Here is a 13,085-nt window from a genome sequence, read left to right on the forward strand (position 1 = left end):
TTTTTATATTCTTTTCTAGTGCAACGTGTCCCTCTTCCACTGATTCCATTAGAAACACTTGATCTAATTTCCAGCTTGTAACAACAGTGTGTTGACATGGCTTACATGCTTGACTTGTTTTAGTAATGATATACACAAATGGCAGAAAGATGTAGTAGTGATGTGTATTCAGTTGGAAATTTATCCTGCCTTGGATCCATGGGAGGGCATTCTGTGTGGCATGCCACACTGGGCAGGGAAGGAGTCTATTGAACCAGGGTGCTGCACTCCTTTCTGGCTCTTTTGTACTTAAGCTGATCTACGTGGAGGATTGGAAGCCACTCTGATACAGAAAAGCAGAGTATTAAAACTGTTTGGAGTTTAAAATGTGTTTTTAAATAAATCACGCAGACGTGTGTATAGATTTGATAAAATCTTTACTATTGTATACTAATAGTCATTTAAAAAATTAGCAATGTCCCTAAGAAAATATTCTGTTCCAGAGGACTGGGGAGTGATTAATGTAACATTCACTTGTAAAAATGTATTCAGTGGGAACAGATAAATCACATGTCAATTAGTTTAATTAGGGGTATGCATACCAAAATTTTGAAGATACACTCAGAAATTGCTGGTTCGGGCCATTGCTATGATTTTCTGAAATGGCAAAACAATCCTATATTTTTAGATAACAAAAGAAAAAATCTACTTCCCAAGCAATTTGTATTGTTTTTCATCTTTGGGTACTGCTAGCCAGCTATAGCACATGCTTACATTTTTGTTTGTCTCTACTGATTTTCCAAACAATGGCACTTCTCCTTTCCAATCTTATCCTTGTAAGGGAGGACCACAAAATGCTTCCAGCCAAGTACCTTTTGAGACAAGCCGCAGGGAGCCACAATTCTTTTTTACTTTTATTTTTATTTCTTATATTTATATACCGCCCTCCCCTTGCAGTTTACAGAGAATATGGAGTCATAATACAGCTACAATATAATTCAGTGACAAAAAGCAAACACAAAGGGGAGGAAAAACCCATCCTGGAATAGCATCTTTAGAAAACTGCTACTTTCTATAATAAAAAGGACCTAACTAACATAGATGTGTGACTTGTGTCACTCCTTGTTGTTTTGTTTTTTATGCTTTTACTAGGGGCAAAGCCTGTTGCATCCTGAAATACAATGGGTACTAGAGTGTGGGGGTGGTAAAAGTAAGACAGAAATTGTTGTTTCTGGAAGGACATGTTGATACATGGTTATGTTGTTTGGGTTGAGGTTGTGGTTGCGAGGCTGGGCTTGAGGGTGTGTGATTGCAGAAGGTTGTGGCACAGACAGGCACTCAGTAAGGAGACTCAGTAGGTTTTAGGACTGATCTATGGGGAAGTATTGCAAACTTAAATGGACTCCGGGGAATGGTAGAGGACAGAAAGGCCTGGAGGATCATTGTCCATGGGGTCACGATGGGTCAGACATGACTTCACACTTAACAATAACAATGGGGAAGTATGGCATGGCTGTTGTGTGCGTTGTTCAGAGGAGGATTTCATGGTACACGATATTCTTCATCACATGAAGTTCAGACTGCGGGAGGTGTGGTTTGGAATCTGTGTTGAGTGTAGGAGAGGACTGACCCTTGGGAATTGTGGAATAGTGGTTACAGATGAGCTTTCAAGAGCCATGTCTTCAGATATGTGAAGGGAAAATCAGATTGGAGACTCTTCTAAGGGGGAGATTACATGGCAGCCAGTTCCTTCCCATTCTGCTTTCAACCTCATTTCCTTCTTGTTTGAATTAGGCCACAGGCACCAAAATGTCCCCCTGCCCTAAATCAAATGGGGTTGTCACAGTACACAGGTGTCTGCTGCCCTGCTCCTTCTGTCTCCATTTTTTTACTTGTGATAAAATGTTATGTGCCCACATGCTTCTTTCACTGTTGCCACGTAGAAGAAGAAAAGCTGGATTTTTGTACCCTGCTGTTTACTATCCAAAGGAGTCTCAAACACCTTTTTGCTTTCTCTCCCCACAATAGATACCTTGTGAGGGACATGAGGCTGAAAGAGTTCTGAGAGAACTGGGAATGGCCCGCCATCACCCAGCAGGCCTCAAGTGTTGTAAAGCTGTGTATAATCGTCTTCCATTCCTCTCCCCATAATAGGCACCCTGTGAGGGAGGTGGGGCTGAGAGAGCTCTGTGAGAACTGGGAATGGCCAACAGTCACCCATCAGACCTCAGGCATCTCAAAGCAGTTTACAATTGCCTTCCCTTCCTCTCCCCATAACAGACTCCCTATGAGGGACGTGGGGTAGAGAGAGCATCCGCTCATGGTTTAGTGTAAGTTTAGTGCCTCACTTGGAAGCTGGCAACCTTAAGAGGTCCCTCTTTGCATAAAGAGGTCCCTCTTTATATAAATCTAAAAATAAATAAATAAAATAAATAAATAGCAGTATTGACCCTAGTCAGGTTTATGCACACCTAGGTAGTGTGGAATTCCAGAACACGAACCTATACCATTCTGGCAACTTTACCTCCTCTCTGCCATATTTTCTTGACCTGAAATAAGACAGGGGGTGCTAGGTGGCTGCGGGAGCATTACATACTTTTGAGGCTCCACTTCCAGACTGCAAGGAATATGTTCAGACCAGGGACAGACAACCTCCAGGTGAGGCCTGGTGATCTTCTGGAATCACTGCTCATCTCCAGACTATAAAGATCAGCTCCCCAGGCAAAAATGGCTGCTTTAAAGGGATGGCTATATAGCATTGTATCCCACTGAGGTTTAGAGATGCCAGCCTCCAGGTGGGGCCTGAGAATCCCCTGGAAGTACAGCTCATCTACAGGCAGTTAAGCTGAAGGGAAAGCTCTCTCCACTTACATGCATCCCTTCAAAAGGAATGTACATGGCCCCAGACACACTTGACTAGCATAGTCTGTTGCTTGGCTGGTGATGTTTGCCCTTCTGAAGCCTGAGGCCTAATGCTGCTGGCAACTGCAGTTCCTGTTGTTGTCTGCAAGGGCAAGTTGTTGCCTAATAAAAGTGGATCACCTAGTTTCCTCCCAAATCTCACTGTCTACTTTCCTGTAAAGGTAACTCCACTTAAAATTCTAGGCCACTTGTGCCTTTGATTTCATAGGACCTTCCTGGCAAATACTGTTTTTTATTTACCAGGCCAAGCTTGAGAAAAGTCACTTCAGTTCCCATGTCTCTTCAGCCATTTACTTGTTCACTGTTTACAGTTTTAAGCTGTAAATATTCTTTAGATCTTCTTGCACTTTCCAGAATCGCAAGACCGATGCTGGTCTGTCTGTTGGTCTGCCTGTGTCCCAAAATACAAACAGTTGCTGGTAAGGGCTGGCTAAAACCCATAGCCCAGGAGGGACACCACTCCACCCCAACCTCAGTCTGTAAGCCTCTGCCATTATCTCTGGTATCACTGCTCATCCCTAGATTATAATGACCAGCTCTGAAGGCAAAAATGGCCTCTTTGGAGGATGGATTCTGAGGCATTGTACCATTTTGAATTCCCACCTCCAAACCTCCAGGAATATCTCCAAACTAGGGGTAGCCAAACTCCCGGTGGGGCCTGGAGAGCTCCTGGAATTGCAGCTCATTTGCAGACTATAAAGATCAGCCCCCCAGGCAAAATGAGCTGTTTTGGAGTTTGGACAGGGTTGTTGTAGAGAAGAAACAGGCCTCCCATGCAGGTTGTTATGGAGATGAAACACTTGAGGCCTACTGCACAGGGTTGTTGTGCATATGAAACAGGAGGCAAAGAACCTCCACAATAGCATCCAGTTTCATTTGCACAACAACTCTGTGCAGTAGGCCTCAAATGCATGGCTTGACTGTGTCTTCCCTCCAGCTGTGAGGCCAGCCAGAGCAGTATTGTAAGTCAGAAGGGGCTTTTCTGTGGCCTCCCTGTCAGCCAACCATTAGGTAAAGGGGAAAGGTTTCCCCCCACAGGGAAAGCACAAGTATGCCCACAGTCTCCCCTGCATTGCTCTCAGAAACACCTCCCTCACCTCAGTCAGGGGCTGTTAGAGACTTCCTTTACAGCAGGCCTGAAGGGAGTGGGGGAGCGGGCGCATTTGCCAGCCACCTGGCAGCCCCATAAGCGGTCTGAGGCAAAGTGTGAGGAGTTGTTGGACATGACAGTTAGGGGAGGGAGAAGCAGGCAGACCTTTGCAGCCAAGAGGAGAGGGCAGGAGGGAACTCCCCCACCCCGGGGAGCCATACTTACCTCCTCTCCTGATGGCAGTCAGGGACAGTCAGCGATAGGTTGCTCCTGGCTGGGCTGGGTGGGCAAGGCCTGTCAGGACTTTGGCCCCAAGTTCTGGGTTGGTGGGGCCTGTCCAAGATATAGCCCAATCAGGAGGCACAAAGTGCCCAATTGTGCCATGCCTTGGACAGGGCCCACCCACTCTCCACCCACCTACCCCTTAGCTTTTTATTTTAACATTGCAAGCTGTTACAGATATATTTGAGCTCCATAAATAAAATTCAAATAAAATACATTTTTATTACATAAAGTAGCAATTTTCTCAACCTTCTTTGGTTCTCAACAATATAATTCATTAACATCAATTAATAGCAACAGCAGTAATGGTAATAATAGTAACATCCAGTGATAACAATAGCCTACTAATAAATTGCAACATTGAAATGTCAGCAGTGACCCCCATAGGTTGGTCAATTCAGGGTTGCCCTTTGATGTGCTTAATGGGCATGTCTGCATAGGAGAAGGGATTCTGGGAGCCCAATAGATGTTGTTGATTAAATTGACCTCAACCAAAGGCCTAGTGGAAGAGCTTCATTTTGCTGACCTTAGTGAGGGAGGAGCCCTTTTGTGTTTTGCAAGCCGTATGGTTGGAAAAGTGGACTGCTGGGGGGCATTTTATTCAAGTGCTTGTAGAATTCATCCCCTTGGCCCAATTTGATTGAAATGTGGAAATTCTTTATAGGACAGGAAACACTCACTCTATTGCAATTTTTGTATAATTTGGTTGAAAAACAGTTAACTGCAGGCCCCCCTCCCCCAACCTTTCCACGGGAAATAATGGCAGTCAATAGGAGCTCTGGCTGAAATGAAAAGGGATGGGGACTCAAAAAGGAAGCCAAGTTCACTTTCTGAAAGGAAACCGACCACAACGGGGAAGGATGGCAAAAAACTGAGTTTTGTGTGGAAACATACAATTTTTTATTGTAAGACAGTCACTGTAAGAATATGGAAATACAGACAGGGTTTTGTTTTCTGTTTTTAATGCTGTGACCAGCCAGAGCTCCTATTGACTGCCATTTTAAGAATCTGTAGAGAGAACTACAGCTGTGCATAGAGCTAACTAATTTGGGGGTTTATAAAATCAAATCTCTTTGTTCAATCTGCTTGAAAATTGGGTGGTGAATAGATATAGGGAGGGTGGTGGTCTGAGCAAATTTGGTGCCATTTTAGAATCACAGTTGGAAGGAGCCATACAGGGCACCTTGTCTAACCCCCCTGCCCAATGCAGGATCAGCTTAAAAGCATCCATGACAAGTATATGTCCAACTGTTACTTAAAGGCTTCCCGTGAGGAGTAGCTCATTGCCTCCTTAGGCAGCCCATACCACTGCTTAATTACTCTGATCGTTTTCCTGAGATCAAGCTGGTACTGTGCTACACGTAGTTTAAACTCATTATTGAGGGTCCTATCCTCTGGTGCTAACAGTAACCACACCCTGTCCACTTCCAAGTGACAACTTTTCAAATACTTAAAGACAGTAATCATGTCCCATCTCAACCTCCAGTTCTCCAGACTTAACATTCCCAAGTCCCTCAGTCTTTCCTCATAGGGCTTGGTCCTCAAGCCCCGGATCATCCTTGTCGCTCTCCTCTGCACCCCCTCCATTTTGTCCACATACTTTTTGAAGTAAGATCCCCAGAACTGCACACAGTATGCCCGGTGTGGTTTGACCAGTGCAGTATATAGAGGGACTATAACATCTTGTGATTTTGATGGGATGCCTCTGTTGATACAGTCCAAGATTGCTTTCGCCTTCTTTACCACTACATCATACTGTCTGCTCATACTGAGCCTACTGTCCACAAGTGCAAGATCTCGTTCACACACCCTGCTCCCCAGAAGTGTATCTCCCATCCAGTATGTGTACTTCTCATTTTTGTGACCCAAATGTAGAGCTCTGCACTTCTCCTTATTGAATTGCATCTTGTTCTCATTTGCCCACTTTACCATACTGAAATCCAGGTAATCAACGTCAGCTGAGTTTCCATGATCTAGTAAGCCCGTCACTTGGTCAAAGAAGGAAACCAGGTTGGTCTGGCAATACCTGTTGGAGAAAATCTATGTTGACTTCCCCAGTTCAACAAATTGCCCTTCAGATATTTGCAGATCATGTTTATGAACAGGTCCTCATATACATTCCCCATTGAAAATAATGGTCACAGACTCCAGATTTGAATCCTGAACTGCTAACGTACTACCTGATCATAAGTAATCATGGTAAACACCCCCTTTCCCATTCCAGATCTCCAATTATAGCAAAATTTGTCTTGATGCACAACCTTTTGTAATGTCTTTTCCAAGTAAGTTGATGGAAAGCATTATTAAATATAAAATGGCAAGTCCTGCTGATTTTTTAAATAAAAACATGGATTCTGCAAATATTAAGGTCCATCTCACTAATATTTTAGAGTTCTTTGAGTCAGTAAACACGAATGAGTCACTTGAAATTGTTTAGATTTTTGAAAAGCTTCTGACAAACTTCTTCATCAAAGGTCCCTAAGCAAACTTCAGAATAATCTTATGGATTGGAAATGGGCAGGGTGTCTGGGAGATCTGAATTGAGACTTTTCAATGTGTTCATAAATGACCTGAAATTAGTGGTAGTGAAGTGGAAAAGTATGACACCAAATTATTTAGGTTGGTTAAGCCAAAAATAGACTGCAAAGCATTCAAAAAAGATCTGTGTAGACTGGTGGAATGGATATTAAAATGACAAATGAAGTGCAATGAGCTCAAGTGTTAAGTGGTGAATATTGGGGTAAATAATTCCAAGGTCTGGTGAGATCTGAGCTGGCAGCAAGAGATAAAGAAAGGGGTTATACTGGATTATTCAATAAAAATGTTGATCCAGAATGTAGCTGCTGTGGGAGCTTCAGAATGATGCCGCTGTAGGAGACCATATCTTATGGTCTCTCAGACCAAACTGAGGGGCAGGGGCAGCAGCTCCTGTCAGACTTGAGCGAGGTGCGCAAACCTTGCTCGTGGTTGCCCCAGGAGCCGGGAACGGCATCCAGAGGGTCCTACAGATCCGTGGAGAATAATTTCTCCGGATCTCCGCAGTTTGTGTCAGAGGCCCAGATGGCAGCCAAAACCGAAAGTAAATTTCTAAGCTTGAGACCAGCTATATGAAATCCTGCATCTCTCCTGCCGGCTGTCTCAACCTCTCGACTAGCTTTTACAGCTCGAGTGACTGACAAAAGGAGCGGAATTATCAGCATAAAGACTGTGAGTCCTTTGTCTGCTTTCTATTGCTTCAAAGCTAGGCATCAGCCTCCCTCGATCTAATCAATTTGCATGGAAATGCTCTTCACAGACTTCATAGATGGGAGGGGAAACTAGCGAATCACACTTGGCAGAACAGAGAGAAGGAAAAGCTTAAATCCTTACCGACAGAGAAAGCGGCAGGAATTGTTTACAATTCACGGAGATTGCTTGGTTGATAATTACCAGGCTTCTCAACTCTCGCGAGACGCCTGTTTGGGATTTGCGGTGGATGTACGCAGCGGAGTTAATGAATATTGCAATGGAGGAAGGACCCATTTTAGACGTCTAACTTGCGCCTGTCTGAGTGGATTATAATTTGCCGACTCTGCTTTTTTCTTTTTTCTCTCTCTCCTGGTGGCTTTTTATTTTTTATTTTTTGGGGGGGGGACATTCTCTGTATACACTTCCATTGATATTTTTATAGTCCTGCCCCCCCTCACCTTTTGTAACACTTTTTGGCTTTTGTTTTGAGACAAAGTTCCTGTTTATCTGTGGCTGTCATTTTTATAATGGCTCTTTTTTTAAAAAAAATTTTACACCCCTCTGCAAGTTATTTTTGGAGCTATAGTTGATTCTGGAAGGACATATCTTTCTATCCCCCCTTATCCCCCCCTTCTTTTTTCCTATGCTTTTTTGTTGTTTTGTTCTGTTATCCGCAGGGTCTAAAGAGAGAGTCAGCCCCACCAACCAGGTTGGAAGAAATCAACTATCTAAGCCCATTATATGGGTATAAAAGATTAGTATCGCACAGATAATAGATTAACGTGTGGAATCCAACGTGTGGAAGATAATCAGCAGGAGCGGGGAAAAGTGGCAGAAGACAAGTTCGAAGTCCTGGAAGTAGAATCTAAAGCCAGGAATGTAAAAATTAAAGGCGTACCGGAAGAATTTGGGAAAACAGACCTGAGGAAGGAAATTACCGAAAGCCTCGAAGATTACTTGGAGGAGGAAGAGATCTGGATTGACAAAGTATATAGAGTATACTCAAAGGCTGCCGCACGCAAGAAACAACCAAGAGATATTCTTGTAAGTTTTGATAGCAAAGTAGTAAGAAATAACTTGCTCCAAAAGCATCGGGAGACGCCGATGAAATTGGCAGACCAAGAAATACAAATCTTTCAAGATTTGCCAGCAGACACACTACGGAAAAGAGCACAATTTCATTTTTTGTGACAGATTCTAATTGCCAAAGAGATAAGATACTTTGGGAGAATCCCATTCGCCCTGGAAGTGATATTACCATCGGGAAGAAAAACTATCCGAACGCTCCAACAGGCTCAAGAGCTTGCCGACAACTTATCTCAAGGCACCTCAGGGGCAGGATCACCTAAGACTTCCCCAACAAGAGCGGAAACTACGCGTCGATTAGTTCAACTCTGCGACAATAGATCATCCTACCTAACACAAGCAACGGGAACACAAGCCACCCCTCCTCAAGCAGAACAAGGAGCAACCGCTCCAACACGAAAGAATGGAGAAGCTAAAGGTGCTATCCGTAAACGCTAATGGCCTGAATTCACCGGCCAAACGCACCAAATTTTTCAATCAACTGAAAAAATTGAGAGCAGATATTTACTGTATACAGGAAACACATGTGAGGGGAAAAATCTAAATATATGATCAACAAGAAAACTAGGAAGAGAATTTGCAGCTTCTGCCACAGTGAAAAAAAGAGGGGTGATAATTTACATTGCGAACCCCAACATTAAGGTTGAGCAGAAAATCCAAGATAATGATGGCCGATTTTTAACACTTGAAATACAACTATCAGATGGTCAGAAATATACATTGACAAACATATATGCTCCCAACAATGCGAAGGACAAGTTTTTCGAAGAATTCTTTCAGAAGCACACAGAAACTATTACCGAACAGTGGATCATAATCGGAGACTTCAATGCAGTAATGAACCCATCGCTGGACAAATCACATAACCGACAGGGAGCATATTTTCTGAAATCGGCCAAGCGCAACATCCACCTCAATTCATTAATAGATCTCTGGAGAGAACTCCATCCCAAAAGCAAACATTACACCTTTTATTCTTCTCGACACTCCTCATACTCCAGAATAGACCAATGCTGGTGCTCAAAATCATTATTACCAAAAGTGGCAAATATGGAAATTCTCCCCAACACCTTTGCAGATCACAACCCAATATGGGCAGAATTTTTCTTCTGCAGAGCTGGTATGCGAAGATGGAGAATGAATGAATATATTCTAGAAGACAAAGAGAATCTGAATCTGTGCGAAGCGGACTTAAAAGAATTTTTAAAACTCAACTGCACAAAAGAGATTCCATTATCTACGGTCTGGGATGCGAGTAAAGCATATATAAGAGGAAGATTGATAAGCCTGAACACCGCCAAAAGGAAAAAGAAAGAAAAAGAGCTGAATGAAATTGTCTGGTCAATTAGACAATTAGAAATTCAGCACCAAGCCCATCTGTCTAAGAAGACAGCCAAACAAATAACGCTCTTAAGACTAAAAAGAGATGCATTGGAAACCGAAGATATGAGGAAAAAACTGGATTGGATAAAACAAAAGAATTTTGAACATGCTGACAAACCTGGAAGATGGCTGGCATATAAATTAAAAGGAAATCATAACAAAAGTGTTATATCCAGCCTTAAATATGGAGACAACCACTTCCGTACAGATCCGGAAATACAACAATGTCTCTCAAACTTTTTCCAAAATTTATACCAAACAGACGAAGAAACTGTACCTGATAGCATGGAATATCTTGGAGGTACTCCATCCTTAACCTTTACAGACGAGCAACGAAAGATATTAAATCAGAGATTCTCAGCTCAGGAATTGGCCGAAGTAGTAACAGCTATGAAATTAAATAAGGCCCCATGCCCAGATGGCCTCTCCGCAACTTATTATAAGAAATTAAATCATACATTACTACCAGTCCTGACACAGATGGTGAATGAGGTAGTGGACAAGTCTAGAAAATCACTCCCCAAATCGTGGCAGCAAGTCGATAACACTCATACACAAAGAAGGCATGGACTCATTATCGCCAAATGCTTATAGACCAATATCACTACTTAACGTGGATTATAAAATTTTTGCAAAGGCCTTAGCAGAAAGACTGAAGAAATGCCTTAATGAAATCATCCATCCAGATCAAACAGGATTCATGCCCAAAAGGTACATGAAAAACAACGTCAGATTTGTCCTTAATGCAATGGAGGTGGTCCGCACTAAAGGAATCCAAGCGGCTTTTGTGTTTTTGGATGCTGAAAAAGCTTTTGACAAGGTGCAATGGAAGTTCCTATTGGCCACGCTTACCCAACTAAAATGTGGGGACAATTTTTGGAATCTAATTAAGCATGTATACTCAAAGCAAGAGGCAAGAATCTTGGTTAATGGAATGTTAACTAAAGACCCTATCCAAATTGGGAAGGGAACCAGACAAGGATGTCCGCTATCCCCCCTACTATTTAACCTGGTATTGGAGTCACTAGCTCGTAAAATTCGAGCAAACGCAAAGCTCTCAGGACTTACGATTGCTGGAGAAGAATTTAAACTTAAAAGCTATGCTGATGATGTTGTCTGTGTATTAACTAATCCAAGCACCACCTTAGAATTGTTGTTTGAAGAGATAAACACTTTTGGGAAACACTCTGGATACAAGATAAATCTCTCTAAAACCAAGGTTATGCTATTTGGCATGTCAGACTTGAATATAGAGATAACCAAAAGGGCACTAAGGTGTGAGATTAACCCTAAAAAGGTCAAATATCTAGGAGTCCAAATTGGAAACCACTCTGATACCTTGTTTGCTAACAACTATGGGGAGCTCTGGTCACAAATCCAACAGGACATTAAGAAGTGGAACAGCTTGAACCTTTCGTGGTCAGCAAGAAGACCCGCCGCCGCCATAAACACGCGGCGGCCATTGCGGAAGCGGAGGCCCCGCGAGAACAAAGAACTCGCCACGGCGTGCCGTTCCCAGGTAGGGGCCACTCCCCCTTCAGGAGGCACGCTGCTCACCTGAGGCGGAGGGGGCGGGGACGGGGCAGCGGCTGGCTTATAAGGCGCTAGCGGCCTGGCCAGGCACATTGCTGCCCGCTCCACGGCCACTCCTCTCTCCTTTTCCTCTCTTCTTCGCCTCGACCCCAACGGCATTCGTTACCTGATCAAGAGTTCTTCTCAACTCGCGGCTGCGTATTCGCTGACGGGTATTTACAAAAAAAAAAAAAAAAAGAGCCTAGCAGGGGGGGGGCTTTTCCCTTCGGGGTTCGAGTTCCGGGTGTTCATTGTTCTCATCGGGGCGGCAAGGCGTGATTCCTTCTACCCGGCTTCTCCCGGGCTCCGGCAGCATACGGCATGGCGCCAGCGGCTCCAAAACCCACTTCCAGGAGCATCCGCTCGCGGGCACGCCCACAGACCGCCCCTGCTTCCCCTTCCGGGGGAGCGGCCGGTGGGACACGGGCAGCTCTTCGGCGTGGTGCGGGGCGGCTGGCCTTGGCCAGGGGGGAACACTCGGCTGCAAGCCGGGGGTCGCATCGGTCCGGGACGCGTGCGGCTCGTTCAGCCACAGCCGCAAAAGGGGCAGGGGGCGGAAATTTTTCAATACGCCGTGGGCGCACGCGTTTACCTGCTCCGCCGCGGGACCCCTCGCCCGGATGCAACAGTTCCTTCTCCGAGGGGAGCAGCCACGAGGCTTCAGTTTTTTCCAACAGCCAGGCTCCCCTCTCAGCGCCTGGGGGTCCCGGGCCACTGCCCTCAGGGGCCTCCCCGGCGAGAAAACGGGGGAGAGTGAGGGTATCTAGCCCGGAAGATCCCGCAGAAGAGGGGTCAGGAATTGGTCCGCATTCCGCTGCAACAGCGGGCGGGTCTGCGGGCTGCCCGCAAGGGCTCCTGCCGGCTTTCGGTTGGGGTCCTCCGCCATGGGGACCCGCCATGCCCGGGGGTACTCACGGCGCTAATCCGCCAGTCCCACCAGGGGCCCCCTGGGGTTTCGGGGGGATGGGCCTCTTTCTCCCCTTATGGTTTCCCTTCCTGGGGGATCCCAGGGGGGTTAGCAGGGCAAGCGGCTGGGGGGGTTTTACAGGGCTCGTCCGCGGAGGTTGGTGGGGGCGGGGCAACCGGTCGTTCAGCCCCCCAGCCGTCCGCCACAAGGGCACCGGCCGCTCGGCCCTCAGCTGCTCAATCGTCGGGCCGTGGGAAGGCGTCAGGATCGTCTGCAGCCAAGGGGCGGAGCCGCCCACCCCCGCTCGTTGCGGGGACCTCCCGGGCCCCCCGTCCATCCTCTCTTCGCACAGAGGAGCTTGCATCGGTGGACAGCCCCTCCCAACAGTCTGACCCTGGCGAGCAGCTATCCGAAGAGGAGGGGGGAATCCAGGCCGAGGAGAAGCCAGCCGAAAAAGCAGGCGGAAAGCGCCCCAGGAAGACCAACACACATCGAAGGGCCAGGTCTTCGAGCGGTGAGTCTTCCACCTCCGACGAGGAGGATGGGGTTGGGCATTGGGATCCTGAGTACTGGCTGCGGGGGGAATTTGTCCCGGGGGTCCCATCTTGGCTGTTGCAATGCCGCCAGGAGGCCCGG

At 45.7% G+C, this 13,085-nt stretch overlaps 1 protein-coding gene across 1 annotated transcript in view; it reads right to left on the reverse strand.

Annotated features, from left to right (window-relative positions):
• Positions 1-4,528: 4,528 nt before the first annotated feature.
• The window catches only part of LOC143835316 (uncharacterized), a 42,373-nt gene continuing 33,816 nt past the window's right edge, over positions 4,529-13,085 (reverse strand). The window contains exon 40 of the mRNA XM_077332733.1: positions 4,529-6,299. Within this exon, the coding sequence (XP_077188848.1) occupies positions 5,525-6,299 (775 nt within the window). The 3' untranslated portion in view covers positions 4,529-5,524. The remainder of the gene's footprint in view (positions 6,300-13,085) is intronic.

Source organism: Paroedura picta, chromosome 1, assembly GCF_049243985.1.
Source record: "Paroedura picta isolate Pp20150507F chromosome 1, Ppicta_v3.0, whole genome shotgun sequence".
Taxonomy (NCBI): Eukaryota; Metazoa; Chordata; class Lepidosauria; order Squamata; family Gekkonidae; genus Paroedura; species Paroedura picta.